The sequence below is a fragment of the Gossypium arboreum genome, chromosome 3, assembly GCF_025698485.1.
Source record: "Gossypium arboreum isolate Shixiya-1 chromosome 3, ASM2569848v2, whole genome shotgun sequence".
Taxonomy (NCBI): Eukaryota; Viridiplantae; Streptophyta; class Magnoliopsida; order Malvales; family Malvaceae; genus Gossypium; species Gossypium arboreum.
In genome coordinates, this window is record NC_069072.1 from 125,463,971 (window position 1) to 125,490,020 (window position 26,050).

The following is a 26,050-nucleotide window of genomic DNA, read 5'->3' on the forward strand; positions in this document are numbered from 1 at the left end:
TTTAGTGCTCGAGGGTAGGATTATCGACTGTTAAACGAAATGTTAAACGACCATTACATGACACATTGTGTATACTCATGAAAGGTACATATCGAAACGGTTGAACTATTAAATGTGCATATGGTTATTGTGAAAGGTATAATGATTTGATAACTGAATTTGTCCGGTTGATTCTGATTGAATGTTGATGTTCGCTTGCTTAAGTAACAAACCCGAATTACCGTATTGAATTGACTTATAAGTGAAATTGATTGCTATTTGTAATGTTTATGATTGAAAATTGAATTGGTTATTGTAGAGGGACTCACATTGAGCTTCTATATCTCACTCCCCTCATTTTCTAGCATTTTAGATAACCCAATAGACTAGGATGCGGACTCGACATGCAGAGGGTCTCGGCTTATTCTCACCAATGATTTAATATTATTACAATTATTGTTTTATTTTATTAAAAACTGTGGTATAGGGCAATTACTTTTAATCACATTAATTAGGATGTATGTTATTAATAGATATTTATACAGATGGAACGGTTCATACTTAATATTACTTGTTGATTATGATTTTAGAATGTTTGTTAATTTATTAAGTGGTTTACACAAGTTGATTTATTATACAAAGATTATTGATTTATTTTCCACTGCTAAGTTAATGGTAGTTTTTAATTGATTAATATAAAGTAATCATTATTATTGAACAAGTTTAGAATTAAGAATAGATTTAAAAAAACAAACAAGATCACTTCGATGATTAATGTGATCTCTTCAGCTTGGGTGTATCGTCTAGGCCGAGTTGGGTTGGTTATAAAATTGAATCTGAATTTTAAAATTTGAAAAGTAGAAAAATTAAAACTTAGTTTTGTTTCTAAAAATGTCTTTTTTTTAATTGAAAAACATATTTGATAAATAAAATAAAGATTCAATTTAGAAATAAAACATGAAAAAATGTTTCTTACCTTTTTTTTTTCCTGTAATAGAAACATGAAAAAAAAAAGAAAAGCATTAAAAAAACCTCCTACATTTATGTAGATTTGAACCAAGGTAATATGTTTAATATCTAAAAATTGTTTGTGTTTATATAAATTTAAACTAGCGCTAATACATTTAAAGTTTTAAAAAGAAATCATTGGTTCAAGGCGGTGCCCCCCAAACATCGTCAATTTACTCCTAAAGTTATACCTTGGCCCAAAAATATATTATTCAATTTTGGTTTTCCTAAACCATATTTTTGCTTTCCCCTTGCATTGTGTTCAACTTTTTTTTTTTTACAAAATATTTTTAGTGAAAACAAGAATTTTTTTTTATTTTCCAATTTTTACATATTTTAAATTTTATTTTCTAAAATTAATTTTAAAAATTTCAACCAAATGTAGTTTCTTAAGTGTTTTCCATTTTTTAAGAAAATAAAAATGAAAATAATTTCTACTTCCTAAACTCAAATGGAACCTAAATTCTTTGAAATAAAAGTAATTAGGGGTGAGCATTCGATCGAATCGAGTGAAAAATTTTTGAGTTAGTCGAGTTCACGAGTCCTATTTTGTCATCCTAATTCAATTTGAAATTTTTTCAAATTGAGTCTAGTGAAATGAAATTTGAGTAAAGTCGAATTAAGTGAAATTATTCGAGTTAAATTAAAAAATTGAAACATGTCAAATAAAAATATTATTACAAGATAACTAATTTTATGTTAGAGCACATAAGTTTGAAATAATATATATTTGAAAAAATTTCCAAATCAAAATAATAATAAAAAGATACTTGAGTATGATCACTTTGAATCATTAACTAGGTTCCAAAATTATTGTTTTAGGAAATTTTTAAAATATTAACTTTTATATATTTTTAAATTTTTTAAAATATAAATTTTGAAATTGTTATAAATATTTTGAATTTTAAAAATTATTTTGAATTATTTTATAATTTTTTTTGAAAGAGACCAATTTGCTTATTTTTAAAGTTGATGAGAGACCAAAAGGGTATCTACACGAATCTGTTATTCGAATTATTCGAACTGTGGAATTCAACTCGACCTGAAATCGAAACTCGACTCAAGTTATTTGAGTTGACTTGAATAATTTAAATAACTCGAATAACACAATTTAATTAACTTGAAATTCATTTTTTTTTTTAATTTTTCGAATCAAATTAAATTTGCTGAGCCTAAATGTAATAGCTGCTCTTTAGGTTGAAAATAAACATGACCTATGGGAGAATTACATTGATGGATATGGAAGATTCTTGTGAAATGTCAAACTATATATTTTTTGTTATAAATGGTACATTCACCCACTATTTTATTGGATGTGAAGCATTCTTTCTCTCGATCACTATAGTGCTTCTATTAAAAAAGAGGCTAAAAATACCTCATAATGAAAACAACGAACCAACTATCAAACAAGATACAGAATAAATGAAAGAAACACCTTCCATCTCAAGACAAAATGCATAAGAAAACCAAAAGTATATCTAGTTTGACTTTTGGCAAGAATCTTCCTCATCTATCAATGCCAATCTCCAATAGGCCATTTTTTTTTTCACGCTTCTATATGAAGGACCCATACTCTCCATAATTATATCAACCATACTCAAAAGAAACACTTCCACCACATCTGCCTGCATAACAATACCATATTAATATGGGCACTAACCCTTCACCATCTCGGGTTGCTATTGCGCTTGATGCCACTAAGGATCTTAACCAACGTGAGCTTAGCGCCACCATCTCTAATGTTCGAGCTCGAGGCGATATTCTGGTGAATGGTGATACGCTTGTTGTACTTGGAATTTTGGGCAAAGTGACTCTCCCCTGTAAGTGCTCGATGAGTTGCTCAAACATGTTGGTAATATTCATTTTCATCTTCTCTTTTACACTTTAATGTTCTTGGTGTGGCTGGGATATATTGTAGTGGGTTATCAAAGCAAAGCATCGCTTCTAAGTACTTTTGAAACGAGCATCTGTGCCATGCATGAAGAAATCTCAAAGAAGGTTGATACATATGTTCGTATGCTCCACCAAAGTGCTCAAGATTGTGAACGCCAAGGGGTACTAATTTTCCTACATTATTACATACATATCATCTATAAATATAAATGTCTAACTTCAAAAATACCACCAATTCTTGTTGGGTCCAAAGATAAGGAATTTGATATTTTTTAAGTAAGATTTTAAGTTTGAGTTGTACAAATAAAAAGCATTGACAAGTTTAGGAGTATGACTTCAAATTTAGTTAGAACTCAATGTGGCTATTAGATAATTATAATAATCTAGATAAATAATTGGATGGTTGTGTAATTTATAGGATCATTTTCATAGTTAAAAGATAAATAATTATAAAATGATAATATAAATAAGGGTAAACTATAAAAATAGTCATCTAATTATGTTTTTGATTTTATTTTGGTCACCTAACAATTAAATTTGTCGATTTAATCACTTTATCGTTAGTTGCAGCTAAATGAGTTACAAATAGCTGACGTGAGTTGTTTCTATTAGTATAATAACAAATTTAACTCTCTAACTTTTACACTTTCTATTAATTTGATCTTAAATATAAAAATTTCAAAAATTTAGCCCTCAATGGTTACAGAATTTATAGTTTTGTTCAATTCTTTAGTAAAAATCAATAATTTTAAACCTCAACATTTATAAAATTTATCAATTTAACTCTAATTCTAATTTTTAAATTTAAAAAAAAATCTTTTTAAGCTTTCAACTCAACCTTTATTTTATCAAAGAAACTAAAGACAACTACGTTTGGGCGCTTATGAAAATGTATAATCTAACGCAGTAACAAATTTATCATTATAGGTAAGGGCTGAAGTTAAAATTATAGGTGGAGCTTCTATTAAGGGTATTGTTATAAAAGAGGCAGCATCTTGTAAGGCAGTTATACTTGACAGGTAAATATTTCCAAGCCTTTCTTTCTTATGTTTATGTTTTTCATCTCATATTGTATAATTTTAATAAAAATTTAAAAATTATTATTTTATTAATTTATTTAAAATTAAAATTAAAATGTTATTTTTAAGTATGTAAATTTTTTAAGGCTTATATGTAAAAGAAACCCTTTAAAAATATGAAAAAAATTCAATTAAACCCTCATATTTCGCACCTAATTGAGCCCCACCGTTAACTAAAATAGTCAAGTAGGCTCATCCGTTAATGAAATATTTAGTTGACCATGTTGACCATTAAAATAAATTGATAGACAAATCAAATGGTGACATGTAACATCTTTTAGTTTAACATAATATTTTCTCATAAAAATCATAAAAAAAATTATAAAAATCAGAAAAATATATAAATTATAAATTATTAAAGATTTAAAAATATTAAAATTTATATAAACTTATAAAAATTAAAAATATATAAAAATGTTATAATAAATTATAAAATAAATAAAATATTTAAATTTTATATAAAATGTATAAAATTGTAATAAATCATAAAAAATTTAAAACTATAAAAACGTAAAAAATATAAATATTAAAAAAGTAAAATTGACATAAACTTTTAAAATTATAAAAATCATAAAACTAATAAATATCATAAAAATATAAAAATTCTAAAAAATATAAAACTAATAAAAATATATTTAAAATTTGTATAAAAACTTATGAATAATATAATAAATTGTAAAAATTATTAAAAAATTATTTAAACCCTAAAATCATAATAAACACATGACATCATACCAACCGTTAGATAATGATAAAAATCATCATATCATTATGATCATTTTCATATTGAATAAAATATTGTTGATATTCCACAAATAAAAAAATAATTGTAGGACCCTCTCCTTTTATTGATGAATTATTATTAATAATTAAAAATTTATCTCCGTAGTTTACACATTGAAAAGTTAAAATTATATACTAAGTATGGTATGATATAAAGTATTTTTGTAAAGTTAGGTACTATTAAACCAAAATTCTATTATCCAACTATAACATATGTCAATATGAAATATTTTGGCCAATGTTTTTAGAACCAAATCGGAGGTCGAACCAGTTAGACCATTGGTTTGACCAGTTTGACTACTCCATCTAATTCAATTAAATAAAATATATAAAAAACGATTCAACCGCCTGGTTCTCAAGTTAACCAATCTAATGATTTTCTCCAGATTAGCACCCTTGTCGATTTCAGTCTAACCGGTCTAGTTCAAGTTTTTATGATTTTTTAAATAAATTTTACAAGTTTATATCACTTTTAATATTTTATAATATTTTACTATTTTTATAAGTTTTATAAAATTTTAAATATGTTTATTAATTTTATAAAAAATAAAATTTATTACAATTTATTAGATTTCTATAATATTTATGTTATTATTTTTTATAATTTTATAAATTTAAATCAATTTTAATATATATTTTTAATATTTAATAATTTTTATATTTTTAATTATTTTAATCATTTTCATGAGAAAATATTATGTTAAACCGAAGCTGTCGTGTCTTACCATCTAATTAGTCTATCAATTTATTTTAATAATTTGGTCAACCACAAATTTCATTTACTGAAAGAACTTAATTGATTATTTTAGTTAATAAACTTTTTTTGACATATATACACCTTTTGTTAAATTATTCAAATTTAAATGAACAACATATATAATGGTAAAATCCGATATTGTAATTAAAATATAGCATAGGTTCAAACCGTGTAACCTTCATCCTTTACGCTCAATATTATATTAAAAAAAATTCAACTAGTGAAATTTTAATAATTAAAATTTTTTAAAGCAAACAACACATGAGAATTCTTTAAAATGAATTACCTAAACTTTTAATGCTTTTATTTTTTTTGGTATTATTCTAAGTGAATAATCACTTGCAAATCTTAACAGGAAGCTTAGACAGGATTTGCAGTTTTACCTTGCAAGGAGGTTGCCTCATTTCAAGATAGCATTGGATTCTCAAAGTGAAGCAGATATCACTGCCGTAAAAAAGCTGTTTTATATTTACCACAAAGCACGACCCGTACTCCAATCCAACTTTCAAGCCAATAGCACCATCACCAAACGCAATGGTATTTCATCTTTACTCATCTTTCATATCAATCATTTTCTTACCATTTTAGGTGAAAGTCAAAATGTTAAGTAAGATATTAGTGTTAGAACCGTAAAATATCTAAAACTGTAAACTATAATTTATCATGTCAAATCATCAAGAATAAATCTAAATAAAAAATAAAATTAGATGCGAAAACATACCTGAATTCATCGATTTCTTGAAATTTACAGATCTTAGAGTTTTGATCTTCCAAATTAACACACAAGAAATATAGAGAAGGTGGCTCTATCTTTTCTAAAAATGATATTAGAAAAGTTAGCTTGTGTGTAATTTGGGGACCATAACCCTAGTATATAATTTTGGCATATTAGCCCTAATTTCTATTTAACCCATCATCAATTAATTAGTTACTAGAGTATCTACACATATTTGACCTATACTTTATGTTATAATTAAAGCCCAATAAACACCTTAACCAAATTAGATCATTTTTATTTAGGCTAATCAATTATGATAATAAATAATAACATGTAATTACTCTTATTATATATGTGATATCTATATTTTCCAACAATTAGATCAATTACTCCAAACATCCTCAAAATATTAGTATTATATCAATTTTGTCATTCCATCAATTTAATAACCACTTTCATCTTGAATTGAACATGACGTGAATCAAATTGTAGATAAATGTATATATTCGAGTCTAACATGTTACAAACAAATAAATAGTGTGAATAAAATTTACGATGGTTATATCTTTCTCTCTTTACGTCATATTTAAGTTGACAATCAACACCCAACTTAATAATTATATTAATAAAAAAATTTAATTGATAGGATACTACTAATTTAACAAATCAATTAAAACCTGAGCAGAACTTATAACCTCCTAGTTGTTTTGAACATATGATTCAGAGGACTTGCGCAACATCAACATTCTTTTGGCCTATGAAAGGATACTGCAGAAGCGCAAAAAGGTAAATTGGGCATATGATTTCACAACATACCTTATTTAAATTTAAAATTTATTTATAAATAGGTTCATTCATTATTTTATAATGGTAGATAATATATATCTATATTATTATTTACAATTTTATTTAAATTGGTGTTATTTATCAATTAGGTTCATATTAATTTATAACATTTTGAATTATTAAAAAAAAATAAAATACAAAATTTTCATTTTAAGAGGGGGCCAAAGGCTGTGCCTACCCCTCTAGTGTCACACCTAATCAAATTCTAACTCAATTGCAAATAACTAAAAAATATAGTTATTTTCAAGACATATTATCATGAAGATATTCTTTTATCTTTTTACATTGTTATATAAAATCAAATATTTAAATATCATTATATTAAATTTAAATCTCATTATATGTAAGTATCTATCAATTTTATGATATTAAATTTAAATCTCATTATATTGTGGTAATCTTTCTATGCACATGTTTAATCATAACGCTTTTTCTTCTAAGCAGGATACTATTCAGACAGGTTGCTTCCCCAAGAAAAAGGCTTATAGCGATGGTATATGATCTTTATATATTGTTCGTATCAATCCTTTTGTTATGATTTCGAGTAAATATTTACACAAGATTGGTGTGAAAGAAGAAACAATTTTAACCCATCTAGACTTTCAATTGGTATATAAATTTTAAAATATAAAATTAAGTCTTCCAAGTATTAATATTGCATTAATAAAATCTTTTCATCAATCTAGTAGTCAATTTAAGCGTTAAAGGTTAGTTTAAATTTGGTATTGAGTATATTTAAAATATGTGGATTAAATGTAGATATGCGTATACCTACACATGGACAACTTTGGTTTGATATGTTAAAAAACAAGATAATGTCAATAAAACTTATAAAGGTTATCTTTTTAGCATGGCATATCTAATTTGCCTACATAATAGGTAAATGCATATTTATAATTTATTCATGTATTTTAAATATATTCAATATTAAATTTAAGTTGAAATTAACATCTAAACTAATAACAATATTAAAAAAAACCTTATTAATACGATACTAATACTTTAAAAGACTTAATTATAATGTTTTAAAATTAATTTAAGTTGTTATTCAAAATTGAGTTGCTATGATATAATTAACCTTATGATATTTTTTGTATTTTCATATACATAGTTTACTTCTCTAAATGAAAGAAGGTATTAATTTGATAGTAATTAAGAATTTTACATGTATTAGTTACTTATAATATTTAAACTAACATGCTAGTTGTTTTGAACATATAATTCAGAGGAGTTGCTCAACGTCGTCCTTCCTTTGGCCTTTGACGAGTTAGAGAAGTTCGAACCGGAGAAATGGGTATAAGATTTCATAATTATCTTATTTAAAAAGCAAATTTTATTATCAACTGATAAAAATAAATCGAAATGCATTGAAATTTTAACTAGAACATAATCTAAATTATTTAGTACGGATTGAAGATCAAAATAATACATATAAACCAGTAGGATATGGTCAAATCTGAAAGTTATTTTATAATTTATCGAATTTGGTATAATAATAATTCATTTGTTGTTCAGAAGGAGATAGGGTGGTTCAGGAGAAAGGTAATTGCATTTCGGGTGGTTTTAAAGGCGCGACGGATGCGAAAGGAGAAGCTGAGACGTGCTTCTAAGATGAAGTTTGCTTAACTTTGGCCATCAATTTGTAAAATAAAAAATAATGATGTGTTTTTGAAATAAATTATAGAATAAAATTTTATGCAAATGAAACTTCATGTGATGACTTGATAGATAAAGATTCATTGCTTCAATTGTGGTCTAGGTTTAAGTCGCGTTAATCACGTTTGTTGTTCGGGCTTTACCCTATTATTGTAATTCATCAAAAAAATTTATGAAAATGGTATTTGTTTGTATCAAAATAATTTATTAAATATTAAATGAAGCATTATGTGATTGGTTATAATATTTGGAATTTAATTAATGATTAACCAATGTCACTTATAGATTTGATAAATAACGTAAATTTTTTGTAATTGCATCACTACTTTAGTTGACGTTAAACCTATTCATAGGCCATGGTGAAGATATTTTATTTTCAGTTCAGGTCACATCAATCAAATTTAAATTAAATTATAAAATTTAAAAATAAAGGTTGAAAAATTAAATATTAAAATTTATGTTATAAAATTGTTTGATGTATTATTTAAAATTAGTTATGACATATAATTAAATTGTTTGATAAATATAGATTTTAAATTATAAAATAAATAAAATTTACATTTTATCCTTTTAACTATTACACATTTTACCTTATTCTACACAAAATCAAATTTTAAATGTAATTTTTATAAGATAATATAATATTAAAATAAATAAATTAAAATTTAATTAATTGAAAATATTCTCCATCAAATGATAAATCTAATTATTTTTCACATTTTTTTCTAGAAAAGTTCTATCAGATTGTTTTTATTTTAGATTATTAAACATGTGTAAAAATTAAATTATTGAAAATATTAATTTTCAATGATTTTTTTCAATGGTCTACCAAGCGAGGCATAAATTTTGTCACACCAATAATGTGGGCGAACAAAAATATTTCATATTAAAAAATTATATTAATAGATGATGATTAGTGGAGTGGCAAGGGTTTTATTATATGAATTTGTTGGTCTTGTATTCAATTCTGAAATAATGTTTTCCAGTTGTTTTATTTGAAAATTATAGAAAAGTATGAAAAGATGAAACTACACTTCAATGTAAGAGTATTTTAGTAATTTCATAGTTGAGTTGGTGTCGAGTTGACTCATGAAACCAATTTAATCAATCATTTTATATATAGTATAGATGCATAAATTATTAATATAAAATTATATTTTTTAATATTTTATTTTTTAGACAATAACATGAGCTTGTTGGTGGGTTAGGCTAGGTTGGGCTCGAGCTCAAGCTTAAGCTTGGGAATTTTTTTAAAATTGACTTGTAGCACATGGATACATCTAGTTGAAGTATCTAGTTTTTTTTTTTTTATATGTATTCAATCATAACGCTATCACATTCTTTTCATAAAAAGAGAATTATCGTATTTCTTGTACTAAAATTAATAAGTTATAAAATTGTTATGTGACATCCCCACGAAGGGATGCTCGCCAAACCCGGCTTGGCTTAGAGCATCCATCCAACACAATGACTCATTAATACATAGGTTCGCCCACCTAAGGAACTACCCCTATCGATCCCAATATCAAAGATCTATCTCGTCACATCTATCACATCCCAAGCAATGGCCTCCTGCTATCAACCACAAACTGAACAACCATTCTCGTCTAGTCACGTGGCCCCTTAACCTTAATTGTAGGTCTATAAAACTGGGCCACTATTCTCTAGGGCTCACATACAGAACACTCAAGGCATTTTCCCTATAAAATGACCCTTCCTCCTTAGGAAAGGAGATAAACTCTCTTAAGAACAAAGAAACCTCCCATTTTGTGTGTCTCAACACCTTAGACTCAATGTAAATCTCTCACAATAATCAACCCTCTAACTTCGTATCAATAAAAATATATGGAGAAAAAACAAAAACTCAATCAGGTATGAGATGATCATACTACTGCTAATTGGTTGTTTTTTATTTTAAGTTATATATACACTTAATTGGTTCATACTTAATTGAGAGAAATAATTAAATTTATTTGAATTAATTAAATAAAAATATTATAGGTGCTATGGTACTCACTATTACCGACTCGTTACTCGATTGGGTCCTAACCCATATTCTACACAATTCGCACTTTGAATTCGCTTACCCTTCTATGAGGCTGCACAATATAGGTTCGCACCGTCATATAGGAAACTCACATTGTATAATTCTATGAGACTGTATGATGTAAGTTCGCACCATCATATAGGCAAACCCACATTGCATAATTCTATGAGATTGTACGATGTAGGTTCAAATTATCATATAGCCGAACCCATATCGTATGAGCACGCGTTAAACCCAGAGTAGGGTACATGTTGATGTGCATGGACTATATGCATCGACGTGTTAAACCTAAAAATCGGAGCAAGTTACAAAAGCCACACGAGCTAGAACATTCCACACGGCCATGTAAGTCACACGGGCTGTCACATGGTCATGTGGCAAGCCATGTCAATTTAGCAAATTTGGACTCTAAATTGCAAGGAAATACGATTTTAAGGTTTTTGGGCATTTTGAGACCTATATATGACAAAAATAAGAAGACATGAGTGAATCATCATAGAATAGTCAAGAAAACAACTCAAAAAACACCATTGAAGTCGATTTTGGATTTATATATTTTATTTTATTTTATTTTATTTTATTATGCATTTTGTAAGAGCCCAAATTCGCCCGGTCCTTAAACTAAAATAAAAAAATAAAGTCCATTTATTTTATAAACCGTCCGTTTACAGTGCTAAAGCCCAAATCCAAACAGCCTAAACCTATTGGACTCATTTACACCCCAAAAATAACCCAACACCTTGACCCAGGCTTACACGGGGCCCAAAAGGCCCAAAGCTGTAAAAACATCTCAGGAAACCCTAGGGTTTCCTGAGAATTCAGCGCCGCAATGAAGTTCTGGAAGCTTCGGGCACTCTAAGCGACGCGACCTTTCATCTCGCGCAGATTCAATGGCCCAATCGTCACCACCAAGCGCGCCATGATTTCTCGACTCTGCCATCGTACATCTCGCCACCATTGATGCGCAAATCACGCCAGAATCGTCAGATCTCCTCGCGCTACGATCCGGCGTTGGCTCTATCAGCGCGCAGACATCAGTGATAGAACGAGATCCTCGCGGTTTACCTGCGAACAAAAGAGGAAACAATGACAGAAAACCAAGGCAAACATGGAAAGAAATCTTTGATTTCTTTCCTAAACCATAACAGACTAGGGCTATAAGGCCTTTCTTCAAATCTGTAAAAAAGGACAGAGAGATTTTTTTTACACACAGAAGACACCCACAAAAACACTTACGATTTTACACACGAACGCAGAGAGCAAAACACACGAAGGATAGAGAGAAACATCAAACTTGTATACAAAGATTCTACGAACAATTGTAAAAGTTTACCACAGATATATACAAAAAGTAGTTTTCTTTCTGAAAAAGGTGATTTTCCTCTTCAGTTTTGCTTTATTGTTTATGGTTTTTACATGTAGTTTTGCTTAGTTTATAGATAAAAATAAAGAAAGAGAGAAGATATACCGAAATCTGCATCGAAAAGAGTGAGGGTTTTAACCCTCCGACCACCGTACATGGTGGCGCGTGAGGCTGAGTTGCTCGGAGGCCAAAGGCCGAGACCAGAACCCCTCTCTTCCCCTCTGCAGAGAGTTTCAAACTTTTTTTTTTTAAAACCCAGTGTAAAATGAATTTTGGGCTTAAGTTTTGGTTTATATGGCCCTATGAAACGGTGCCATTTTGGTTTAATCCAATAAGCTTAAAACGACGTCGTTTCAAGGCTCAGGATCCGTGTGTTGACCCGATTACCCGGGGAGGATCCGCGTGTTTTCGTAAAGTGGGGTAATTTCCCAATTGGTCCTCTCGCAATTTTAATTTTTGTAATTTCATTTTATTTATTTTTTGATTTAGCCCTAGTATTTTAATTGTGATTCAATTTGGTCCTCATAGTGGCTTTAAAACTGAATTCGTGGAAATGGTGTCGTTTTGGGATTAGGGAAAATTGTCCAATGAGTCCCTCGGCTTTAATGTATTTTTTAAATAGGCCTAAATTTTTCTTTTATTTTTTTAATTTTGCCCCAAAATTTTTAATTACTTTTAATTTTAGTCCCCTTTCACATATAAATTTATTTATTTTGAATTTTATTATTTATTTAATATATATTATTATTTTATATTAAAATTGTATGTTATTATTATTAAATATGGAAAATCCATTATATTATATATTATTATATTGTTTTATATGACATATGTATCATTTATATTGTACTAATTAAAATATTTTTAAACATATGTATTATATATTTTAAAATGTTAATTATGTATAAAAATAATAATTTTTTATGAATATTATATTATTATATATGTTTCTTATAAATCTTATATACATTTTATATATTTCACTATATTTATATATTATTTGTTTTCATATTATTTTATTACATATTATATTTTACTCCATATGATATTTTTTATATATTATATTTATACATTTTATTATATATATATATTTTTTTTATTTATCATATGATTTGTATTGTTTATAAATAATATTATACACTAAATATTTTATCATATTTCTTTACATTATCTTTATTTTATTATGAAATACATACTATTTTATTATTTATTAATTATGTACATTCTTAAATTATTTTTTATAAGTGTAATAGCAATATTTAGTACATTATTTTTCGTACATATTGAGTTATTATATTTTATAGTATAATTTATATATGTATATATCATTTTTTTAAAAGGGCTCTCTTTTATTATTCTTATATTATTTAGTATATTTCTAAATAGCTTATTTTATTCAACTTAAATTTTATACATTTTAATTTGCTTAGCTTTTGGTTTTCTTTCGTTGCTTAATAGGTTAAATTTTACATATCATTTATCTTTAATTGAATATTTTATATTGTTATATTTGCATAAAATATTATTATGTATGTTTAATTTGTATTAATTTATTTTGCCATTGTTGCATATATTGCATATAACGATAATGCATGTATATATATGTAATATATGGCCATGCATAAGGTGATAACGTATATTATGTAATTTATGTTATTATTTATTATTCTCTATACTATAAAATGATAAAAGCATGCATTATGTAGCTAGGCTTATTTAATGTTAATTTTTTGTAAAATACATCATCATTTTCAAAACAAAAAATATCTCATTTCAAAAGGATTTTTTTAAAAAAATAAGGCAATATTTTGATATTTAGGAATTTGAGAAGTAGTGCTCTAACAGGCTGGGTTGCGATTTCTCGTTTGTCTAAATATCTAAAATATCCTTCTAAACGATTTTTTTTACAAATCACAAGATGATTTCAATTATGAAAGTTTAAAGATATCGTGTCCAATTATGCTGGATGTGATGTTTGTACTCTTTTGAAACGAATGAATCTTGATACTTTTAATTTAAAATATTACGGTTTTAAGGAAATCTCATTTCTAAATTCTTTCAAATTTCTGACATTAAGACAAAATTATTCAATTTGGTACCAAATTTGGGCTTTACGAGGGTGCTAATCCTTCCTCGAACGTAACCGACTCCCGAACCTGTTTTCTCGTAATTTCGTAGACCAAAACATTTTATAAAGTGATCCAATCACACTTTAAAAGATTGGTGGCGACTCCCGTTTTCGTTAAAAAAATTCGTTTTAAGGAGGTTTTGACACATTTTTTGTTATATTTTTTCAATTGTTTTTTTCTATTTTGTAATTTCTATATCTTATTTTTTTTCTATTTTCTTATTATTTTGCTCAAACATGTACTTTATTTAGAATCGCCTACGATTTTGGTTTTCACAATTCCGGCGAATTCATCCAAATTCAAGGCAGTTTTAGTTCTCTCCCTCCCTTATGATATTTCACTTATTCTATTTCTATTTGTTTGTACATTAAGGACAATCTACATATTAAGTGTAGGGAGATTATTTATATGTTTATGTGATAAAATCCTTGAATTGTTTTTTGTGCTTACGTAATTTCCGTACACCTACAATTAAAGTTAAATATTTTTAATTTGGATTTTATATTGATTTTGTTTTGGGATTTATTTGTGGATTGTTGTGAATTGTTTGATTTATACTTTAAGACATGAGAGAGTCAAGCATGATAAGTTATTTTGCAAAAATTATTATTTTAGGTTGTCTCCCTGAACTGAAGAATTATTTTTGAAAATTTAAATTTGCAAGTTTGACATCAAAACCATATTTTTTTTTGTGATTTTTTGAGCCTATAGATCATATATTTATTCGTGCTCATTTTATTTTTGGTTGTGAGTATGTTGACTTGATTTGGTATTCTAGAACTTGCTTTGGTTATACATGTCAAGACCACATTATTGATTTGATATACTAAGATGATGTAGACATTTAGGATTTAACCGACCTAACCTTTAATCATCTTACATGTTGTATTAACTCTTAGTGAATCCTATTGATCCTAACCCGTAACTCATATCTATGTTGTAAATCATCCTTTTTATTGACTCCTTTTTTATCGAGATTTGATTTGATTATTGCTTGATTATATTTTATTATTTATATTGCTGAGTTTTACTTTGTTTTCTAAAAACACACGAAAAGAAATAAAAAGAAAGAAATAAAAAATAAAAAAATGAGCTTGAACCGGTAGCTTCATATTGCATTGAAAAACTCATTTTTATTATTTATTTCTTATTAATGTGAATTCTTTTAATTCAACATTTGATTTTTTTTATAGTTTGGTAACTTACCAACTCGATTATCGATTTTAACCAACTTTTATGACCTTTTCCAAACCCTTAACCTAAGACCCATTACAACCTTGTAAAAACCTCTTGATTGGTGTGTCATATCATTCTATAGTGGCGGAGATTTGATTTTCAAGCAAGCCTATGATCGTGTAGCTTCTCCATTCACAGTGGAAGGCCTTGCCTGTCTATTAGCAGTACGGTTAATCATCCAGTTGGGTCTCCAGCAAATGGTCATAGAAAGAGATGCGAAATCCATCATAAACAAAAGAAAAAGAAGTGCCAGAGATAGATTGAAGGTTTGGGCTATCATCGACAATATACATCAAACAAAGACATCGTTTCAACAACTAAAGTTTGCTTATGTGCCTAGATCCGCAAACATTTTCACTCATAACCTTACAGAATGTCTAAGAACAGGGAAAAAAAGTTACTTGGACTTAGGAACGATGAACGAAATCGAAGTGGGATCTTTGCTCCTCGGACCAAGAGAACCAGATTGATAGCAGAGAGGGGAATGTTTGGGTAGAAGGAAAGGCAAAGAAATGCAAAAGATCAATTTTTTAGGAACATTTGCCTTTTAGGAATCTGGCACCAACACAAGCTTCTAGGGTTTACTTTTGAAGAGTGGGTGCTAGCTAAGTCTAGGCTGGCATTTAATTTGTTTTCTTTTTCAATTTCGTTTTGTTTATTATTTTGATTCTTATTTTTTATTTTGTTTATTTCTTCACTCTCATAGGCCAATCTTCAATGGATTAGTTTGTACTTTGATTTGTTTTTCTATAAAGTCCAGCCTGGTTCATTTCAAAAAAAAAAAAATTAAACGAGCTCAATCTATAAATGACTTGAACAGAGAAGGACTGAAACCTTAAAAAATTCAAATTCCAATAATCCAAGTCTAAAATAAACCTTAATGGAATCCACCCGAAGACAGTAAAGCCCCTTGTATAACATATGGTTAAAGCACTGACTAGTGTGACTAACCCATGGTTTTAAGGAATAATATGAATGAATAAACAAAGAATCCAGATTCGGTCTTCAACTTATACCTTGATAATATTCCCATTGTCTTTGTTTTTGGACGGCACATTTCCCTCCAATTTCAGGTATACTATCCGAATATCCAAAAGTATATCTGCTCTGATTTCTTCAACAATCTCCCTATCCCTACAAAACCAGACAAATTACATTACATGGATTGAAAAAAGGAAAAAAGAATTAAACCCCCTCTTCAAAACAAAACTAAATCTATACAATCATTGGATTACACATCTCTATCCCCCAGGCCACGTTTCATGTTTGAATCAAACCACACCCCATCAAGATTTTCAACCATTTTTTGAAAGTCATATATATACACACCATTGGAACTCCAAGAGAGTTGCAGACTCAACAATGGAGGGCAATACAACTCCTCATACACCGTCTTATGTGGTTATCGCATTCGATGCAACTAAGGATCATAATGAACGTGAGTTTAGAATTATCATCAATCATATACGAGTTAGAGGTGACATTCTGCGTGGTGGGGATACGCTTCTTATGCTTGGAGTTTTGCATAGAGTCACTCACCCTAGTAAGCACTCTTATCTTTCTTCTTGTATACCTATTAATGATGATTTTGATGTTTGTGTTTGAGAATATTGATTTATACTTTAAGTGATAAAGCAATCGTGATGGTCTACAGATTTTTGTTGAATCTATTAGGTGTTGGATGAAATTACATAAAATACAAAAATATGAATGTGGGATATATATGATCAGTCAAATTAACTCACTGTTTTATCCTTTTCTTTTCCCCGGGTTGGTATAGTGGGTTACCAAAGCAAACCATGTCCAGAATCTTTTGGAACAAGCCTTCGTGCCATGGAGGAAGAAATCTCAAACAAGGTTGATTCATATGTTAAATTGCTCCACCAAAGTGCTGAAGAATGTGAAGAGCAAGGGGTACTATTTATTTCTTCTTCTTATTATTTTTGCATACATACTATACTTACACAAAAAAGTTCATTGCGGATTCAAACTCTGTTCATGTACTTTAATTGTGTTTTTGTGTATTTTTCATGTTTAGGTGAGCATTGGAGTTAAAATTACAGCTGGGGTTCCCTTAAAGAATGTTGTTCTACAAGAAGTGGTTGCCTCAAAGCCAGCATGGGTTGTACTTGATAGGTAATTATTTTGCAACCATCATTTGCCTTATATATAGTTTCATAATAATTATTTGTTTTCTTTGGAAAATGAACGCTTTTGTGGTTTAATTCGATTAATTCATACAGTAACCTTTAAAAGATGATATTGAAAATGTCTGGTGTTGGATACGATATTTGATTGTATGGTATATCTCTGGTTTTTCATTACTGATGACATTCAATCTTAGTAGACACCTCAGACGGGATTTGAAGTTATACCTTAAACAGATACCTTGCAAAGTTGCATTAGTTCAAGACAGCTTGAACGTTGATGTTTTGAGAAACCATACAATAAGTGAACCAGATATTGGAGACCAAAAGGTGTACTCCATGTCCAAGTCCAAGCCTGTACCTCCATCCAACTTTCACTTTACTGAAAATATCGATCCTTCGGAAACCTCATCAAGAAGATACTCCTTGTCCACGAGTTACTTGGAAAGCTCCAAGAGTGGCCTCTTCACCCCTTCATCTACATTGAAATCAGAAGAGCATAACTTTTTATCTGATTTTGGTTCTTCTTCTAAGCTGGAAATATCAGGTAAGCAAGCAATCTTGGCAATTTTATATGAATAGACGCTACGAAAACTAGCTACGAGTATGTATCTGACAAAAATGGAACATTATTTCCTTTCAGATACATATACCAAAGGAGGAAGTATGCTATTTGACACGCCAAATATCATCCAAAAGCAGCAAAGGCATGGCTTCCGCAACAAATCCACAGGATCACCTCTTCTTTGTGTTGCTTGTGGACTAAGGACTGAACTGTATATCCAAGATTCAAAGGCATTCACTTACACTGAGATTCAACAAGCCACTGAAGACTTTTCAAAGAAGAACTTGTTAGGGGAAGGTGGATATGGTCATGTATACAAGGGTAAGCTCAAAGATGGACAGCTGATTGCAGCAAAGGTCCGGAAACAAGAAAGTACACAAGGATTTGCTGAGTTCAATTCCGAGGTATCTGTCTTAAGTTTCGCACGTCATAAGAACATTGTGATGCTGCTGGGTTATTGTTGCAAGGAGAACCTCAACATTTTGGTTTACGAGTATATATGCAACAAGTCCCTTTACTGGCATTTATTTGGTAAACTAAACATATCTTTACAGACCCAAGTATTGATTTATGTGTCATTTCATCTTTACAAAATTTTCTATATGTTTTGGAATTGTGGATTTTTTTATACAGAGAATACAGAAAATGTTCTTGATTGGCATCAAAGACGTGCTATTGCAATTGGCACTGCAAAGGGTTTACGTTTTCTGCATGAAGAATGCCGTGGTGGTCCTATTATTCATAGGGACATGCGTCCAGGCAACATACTTCTCACACATGACTTAGTCCCTATGGTCAGTTAAGTCCTTTATTCAACTAGGGTTGGTCCTATTTTTAAGGCCTAATAATCCTGACCACTTAGCCAATGTGATTTAGGTGTCTTTTATCAGATCACATCTTCATACTCAAGTTCGAGTAACTTAACAGTACGCTGTCTGCTAAAGCGAAAAGATTGTTAAAACCTTAAATGCTGTCTGTTTTAGAAATTTCTATGATAAATAGGATTTTCTATGGAACTGCATGCTCATTGAAATGATTGTGTTTCTACACACAGCTAGGTGACTTTGGTCTAGCCAGATGGAAGATAAATGATGAAACACTACAGACAAAAGTTCTGGGAACATTAGGGTAGGAGACTTCTATTCTATGACCTCTCAATTCATTTTCAGACTGAGTACATACACCATTAATATGCCAACTAGTGTAAAATGGACCTTTGGTTCATGTAGATACCTTGCTCCAGAGTATGCAGAAAATGGGTTTGTTTCAGTGAGGACAGATGTGTATGCATTTGGGATAGTTCTCCTACAACTAATTTCAGGTCGCAAAGTAATTGACTACAAAAGCGAAGACAAAAGCGAAGGACAGCATGTATCTTTGAGACAATGGGTATGTAGGTCTCAATTAGTGTTCATAAATATTTTTTTTTGGCAATATTGATTAGTTTTACACTTGTTTTCATTACCGTCATGGTGTTTGATCATTTAGGCAGAACCACTGATCGAAAAGTTAGCACTACATGAGCTCATTGATCCTCGTATTGAAGAGTCATATGATACCTATCAACTCTACCTTATGGCTAAGACAGCTTACTTATGCGTGCAAATGAACCCTGAAATGAGGCCATCAATGGCGGAGGTAATGACCCTTTGATACCATATCATGTACTCCTCATCATAACTAATTTTTTATGTTTGACATGGGTATACAAGCTTGATTTTCATTTTTTAAATTTTCAACATATTTCGAAGATTATACCTTTATGCCCTACCCGAGTATGTGTTGAACACATATTATATGAATACTTCAAAAAAGAAATGAATAGTTCAAATAACATCTTGTTGATCCTGTTTTTGCAAAATTTTATTTTAGATTAGGAGTGAATGTTCGATTGAATCGAATAAAAAAAATTTAGAGTTTGAAGAAGTAAAAGTTTCGAAGGAAAGTAAAAGAAAGAAAACTTGGGGGTTTAAGGGGAAGTAAAATTTTTAGTGAAAGTAAAAAGGAAAAAGATTTTGAGGGAAAAGTAAAAAAGTTTGAGGGGATCGGTTAGGGAAAAGAGAAGTAGAAGGGTTTAGTATTTAGGTTTGTTCAAATTATTTGAATTATTTGAAATTTAAAAATTTAATTCGATTTAAATTCGAAATTTGAAAAAAAATTTGAGTTAAATCGATTAACTCGATATTTAATTTAAATAATTCAAAATTTAAATTTTTTTCGATTTTTTAGAATCGAATTGAATTTTCTCCATTCCTATTTTAAATAGTAGTAATGCATTGATGGGTTGTCCCACAGGTATTGCGCCTTCTGGAAGGAGAAGCCGATCATTTCCACCAGTTGAAGGAAAAGGCAGTTCCTCAATTTACAAAACGATGAACAATATTTACTTCAATTACTTGCATTTAGAATTTCATCTCAGATGTCACTGCTTTTCCAACATCAACATGGAAAAGGGGAAAAAAACCAATGTAATATACTGTTTTTGCAGTCACCATCTTAGTGACATTTAAAACACTGTTATAGTCAAAACATCTCAATATATACATATATAATTGTCGCATTAGAAGTACTGCATTAGAACCATAGCCCTACAAACAAGTAGGATCATCAATGTAACATGCTAGGCAAAACGAAGTTTTGAAGTGTGAAGTCATTTCATGCATAGTAACAACACTACTGGGTATTAGCTACCATGATCGGTCTCGAAAGTTCCAACAAGACAAGAATAAGATAAGGCTTAGAGGGTTTTTATCAGACATTGAAAACCTGTAATTTGGTTCTGTATGGTAAGACCGAAGTACAGTGCTTCCCACAAGGTGGGGCTTTGCTTGGAAATCATTAGCATTTTTCATTTCCATTAGCGAAAAGAACCCAAGGCGGGAGAGCCATCTAAAGTGTTTACTTTACCAATTTTCATGGACCCTGTCATTATACTATTTTGTGCAATTATTTGCATGTTTACACAATCATTATCTAATTACATAACTTATTACAATTTTATAATACAAAACATTATCCATTTACACAAATAGTTAGAATATTCATAATTTTTTTATAATTACATAAAACATTATCTACATGTTGATTCCTTTCAGTGTTTAGTAAACTAAATATTTTTATTGGCAGTTATCAATTTGAGCCAACCATAATCTACATGTTGATGCTCCAAATGTTCAAACTAATTACACGTATTGTTCTAGTCTTAAATCAGAATTTAGGTTCTATTTAGATAAAACCTTCAATGTATTTTAACTATTGCGTGTGTTTTGATCTGTTTCGGTCAATACCAACTTATATTAATACATATTGACTTGTATCAATTGATATAAAATATTGATATTTTAAACTAACTTTTAATTATTTCATCTTAACCATTTAATTTTTATAACTACATTTAAATTAGTAGTTATCAAATTAAATTATTGAATCTAATTAATAATTTTAAAGCTTATATTTGCAAATAAATATATTTATATGGATGTATTGAGATATATGTGTTTGTATATATAAAATATAATTTATTAAAATTAAAATTTAGACTACAAATATATATATTTGTGTGAAAAATGTTTACATGGATAGATATAAATTATCAAGAAACTAAAAATTAGACTATAATATAAATTTATATATATGTCAAAAATATTTAAAAATATCGATAAATCCAAAATGATACACTAAAACATGCCAGTACAAATACGTACTAGTACCAAGATAAAAACGATATGCCCACTAGTATGGTACAGACTACCTTATTGTAAATGGTTTATTTATATGGTATGCCCACTAGTATGGTACAGACTCAGTGTGTGATTGAGTTTCTTGCCACTTTAGTTGAAAGATAAATACCCGAGACTCATAATTTCTTTTCCACATGGTGAAGCGACAACATTGTTGGAAGATGTAGCTCTACTAACAAGCTTCCTAATCAACAAAACAGAGGTATCCAAAGATACTTTGTTCTATCTGTAGGTAGTGCTCTTCATATCAGAGGCATATTCTCAGAGAAGATGGTTGATTTCAATGGTTGCCAAGTGAAATAGAGATTTACCATTTACTCCACGAAAATTCAAATTTGAATAAGTTCTATAAATAAATAATCTTTAACCATTAGATCACACATCGGAATTCAATTAATTATAATAGAGAAAAAGATTGTATGAGAAGATGAGACACCTTAACATATATAATTCTTATTTAAATCATGTCTAAAAATGTCATCATGAAAGAAAATTTTACATTTTGTTATTGTTTCATAAATCATTTCTCAATTATAATAAGGAGGTCATTGAAGCCATCTATATTGTTAAAAATAGCAAATAAGGACAATCTAATACTATTTGAGATATTTACAATTGTAAATAAGTTGATCTATCATTAAACTTAAATATTTATATTTTATTTAGGGATGAATTTTGGTAATGTTATATTAATAAGTTGTTGGGTGTAATAGTAAGGCATATTGCACTCTTAAGAGGAGAACGTAAGTTCAGAGCTTAGAGACGATATCGTTGGGAGTAGCAACCACGAACCTTGAACATAAGCTGTAAAACGGATATGAAGAATACCCTAACAAAAATGCAATGTTATACATAAACTATGATTTTATATATGAAACTTTGATTTGATTCAATTTTCACAAATTACTAACATAACTATTGATATAGCACCATTTTATATTTACATATTGTGGACATAAATAATTTTATTTATCTAATAAAAATAAAATGGGGTATTTTTTTCTTTAAACATGTACATTTGAATTAAAATCAAAGTTTCGTTTATATATTCGAACCACGATCAAAGTTTTATATATATAATTACACCAAATTAAAATTCATATATCAAATTGCATATTAAATTAAAGTTGATTTATAATTTTAAAATTTATCTCTTTATTTATAAAAAATGAATACTTATTTTTAAAACTAATAAGTAGATTCAAAAGAAAATTAAAACATATAACATTCAAGTGAAACGAAAAGCATTGGAATACAAGTGAACGTTTCACCAATAGTTATACCAATTGTATAAATATGCATGGGGTTCCTATAATTTTTCAAAATTAAAAAAAATTTAATACTTTCAATAAAAATCATAAAAATTTAGAAAATATATAAATTTTATGAAAATTTCCAAAATTATGAAAATTAAAACTCTTAAAATTTTTAAAAATATTTTTAAAATTTATGAAAAATATAAATGTTTCCAAAAATTCAAAAAAAATATTATTTACTCCTTTTCTCGGTACAATGAGATTCAAACCTTAGAGAAGATGAATACCCAATCAATAGGTCACAATTTAGGGTTCGTGTTATTTACTTCTTGAACTGTAGTAAATTCTTTCCAAATTCGAGTTATTCATTCAATTTGTATTAAATTGGATTGAAGAATTTTATTTTAATTCAAATTAATTATATATCAAAATGTTTTTATTTAAATTTAATTATAAAGTATATCCATATTAGTGTAAAATAATTTTAAATAACAATACAAACTCCAAATTGGTTTTAATTAAATTTTATATTTTTACTAAATTAAAAAACTTTTTCAAATTTAAAAAAAAATTTCCAAAAACAATTTAATATGAAGTGATCAAATAAATTAAACTTTGGAAAAACCTTATTATCATTAGATGTATTCATGGGTCAAATCAAGCCAAAGCTTGATTTCAAAAAAAAAAAAAATCTAGCCTCGTGCCCATCTCACCCAAATTTCACATTTCACTATTTAAAAATAATAGCAAACTATTTTCTATTTAAATTTATTTATAAAAATTAATATTAATATAAAATTTTAAATTTCATTATTATTTTAGGTAGTGAAACATGTCAAGCCAACTCAAGATTAAAAATATAAGTTTAAGCCCGATCCAGAATAGATTAGGCCTATCGGACTATGTGAGTTGCATGACCCATAAACACCTCTTCTCTAATTACCATTCAAGGAGTAAATAAAAAATTTTAAACTTTTGGAATTTTTTATATTTTTCATAATTTTAAATTTTTAAAATAATTTTTTAAATTTTAAAGAGTTTTACTTTTCATAATTTTTAAATTTTTTTAATTTTAAAGAGTTTTACTTTTCATATTTTTAAATTTATAATTTACAAAAAAAATCATGAATTTTTCATTCAAAATATAATAAAAAAGTTTAATTTCTAACTTTATAATTTTTAATTTAGTTTTAAAAATAAGGATCAAATTAATAAAATGGTGAATTTTTAAAAAAATTATTTTACTAGTTTTTAATTAATACATCAATAACTTTAATAGTAAAATTAGATGAAAGAATCAAGATTTTTAAATAAAAATACATAGATACAATATCTTAAATTAAAATAAAGGGACTAAATTTTAAATTCCAAAAGAATAAAAATATTAAAATTGTCATAATTTAAAAATTAAAAATAAAATAAATAAAATACATGATAGTTATTTTAGTTTAGCTTATGTGAGTTAGACTCTCTAGGTTTTATGTACGATCAAAACACCTTTTTTTCTTATTCTTTTTCTTACATTTTTTCTTTTTTCTTTTTTTTTGGGAGGTGGATAGAATTTCCTAAATCTTAAATTCTTTGCGTGGTATGTATTATCTTGGAAGCAGGGCAGGGCCCATAGTGGAGCTTAAAGTTTCAACCAAAGTTTCCCAACTATGGTGGACATTTGCCACTCATCATTATAATATGCACTTGCTTGGAGAGAGAAAAAATAAACAACAATTTACCCTAAATTATTGCAACTTGTTGGAGGAAAGAGTAGCAATAATTCTTATATATATATTAAAAAAATAACATTAACAAAATGAGACATGTGCTTAAAATTAATATATATATATATATATTCATAAAAGAATTACTTTTTAATTATAATTAAATAATCTTTTAATCATATAAATAAATAAATAAAAATAAATGATAATGAATATATCTGCAATTTGAAATGTGAATCATAGACGGTTATCTAAGTAAAATCCTTTAAAATATAAACTTATTAAGGGATTATGTAATAATTTTAATACTATCAATATGTCAAAAATTATTTTTAATCAAGTGAAGACGATTTTGGAAAGTAGAACTTTGGCATAAGGATAAGTAGGAAATATTATATGCTATAATAAACATATACGTGTGCTTCAATAGTTCTTTCAATAATGTTAGGAAGAGAAAATATTCAATGAATTTGGACTTCGAGCAATTTGTATTCAAGTTGGATTAAATTGAAACTTTGTGTCAAAGCCATTAAATTTGAGAAACTTGATCTATGGGTGTTTTTCAACTTTTATTTGTTTGATGGTATATAAGTTTGATTAGAAATAATATATAATTATTAAGCTTTTTCTTTAAAAAAATTTAGTGGTTTAATGATAGGTGCTATGATTAACATGTTTTTATCCTCATTCTTAATGTGTTTTTGGGTGATTATTTGATGTTAACGGTGAATTTTATACTCCTAATCCTTTAAATTCATGTTTTTATACTTATGAGAGCATTTGAGAGCAAAAGGAGCGAAAGCTACAAAATCAGAGCGAGTTATAGGAGCCACGCAGGCTGGACCATTCTACACGACTGTGTGAGCCACACGTGCTGCCACATGGTCATGTAACAGGCCGTGTCGATTTCGCGAATTGCACTCCAAATAGCAGAAAAACACGATTTCAGGGTTTTTCGGACATTTTGAGACCTATATATGACAAAAATAAAAAGATGGGAATGAGCTGTCATAGAATACTCAAGAAAACAACTCGAAAAATACCATTGAAACGAATTCTGAAGTAGAATTTTCATCAAGATTGAAGATTCCCTTTTGATTCCTTTGGAGATTATTATGAGTTTCTTTATTTCT

The 26,050-nt window shown here is 28.1% G+C and overlaps 3 protein-coding genes across 3 annotated transcripts; 2 read left to right on the top strand and 1 right to left on the bottom strand.

The window, feature by feature from the left end:
• Window positions 1–2,582: 2,582 nt before the first annotated feature.
• Window positions 2,583–8,689, top strand: LOC108475010 (uncharacterized). Its single transcript, XM_017777028.2, has 8 exons — window positions 2,583–2,807; window positions 2,906–3,042; window positions 3,808–3,899; window positions 5,855–6,036; window positions 6,942–7,003; window positions 7,508–7,556; window positions 8,290–8,357; window positions 8,579–8,689. Exons 1-8 carry the CDS (start codon window positions 2,636–2,638, stop codon window positions 8,687–8,689), a joined length of 873 nt encoding a protein of 290 aa, XP_017632517.1. The 5' UTR covers window positions 2,583–2,635.
• Window positions 8,690–11,423: 2,734 nt separating this feature from the next.
• Window positions 11,424–12,390, bottom strand: LOC108475805 (uncharacterized). Its single transcript, XM_017777780.2, has 2 exons — window positions 12,235–12,390; window positions 11,424–11,831 (listed from the first exon to the last, which is right to left on the bottom strand). Exons 1-2 carry the CDS (start codon window positions 12,284–12,286, stop codon window positions 11,557–11,559), a joined length of 327 nt encoding a protein of 108 aa, XP_017633269.1. The 5' UTR covers window positions 12,287–12,390; the 3' UTR covers window positions 11,424–11,556.
• Window positions 12,391–16,762: 4,372 nt separating this feature from the next.
• Window positions 16,763–20,582, top strand: LOC108475011 (probable receptor-like protein kinase At5g18500). Its single transcript, XM_017777029.2, has 10 exons — window positions 16,763–17,037; window positions 17,275–17,408; window positions 17,533–17,630; window positions 17,842–18,188; window positions 18,285–18,737; window positions 18,840–19,000; window positions 19,261–19,334; window positions 19,436–19,595; window positions 19,695–19,844; window positions 20,502–20,582. Exons 1-10 carry the CDS (start codon window positions 16,857–16,859, stop codon window positions 20,580–20,582), a joined length of 1,839 nt encoding a protein of 612 aa, XP_017632518.1. The 5' UTR covers window positions 16,763–16,856.
• Window positions 20,583–26,050: the final 5,468 nt, after the last annotated feature.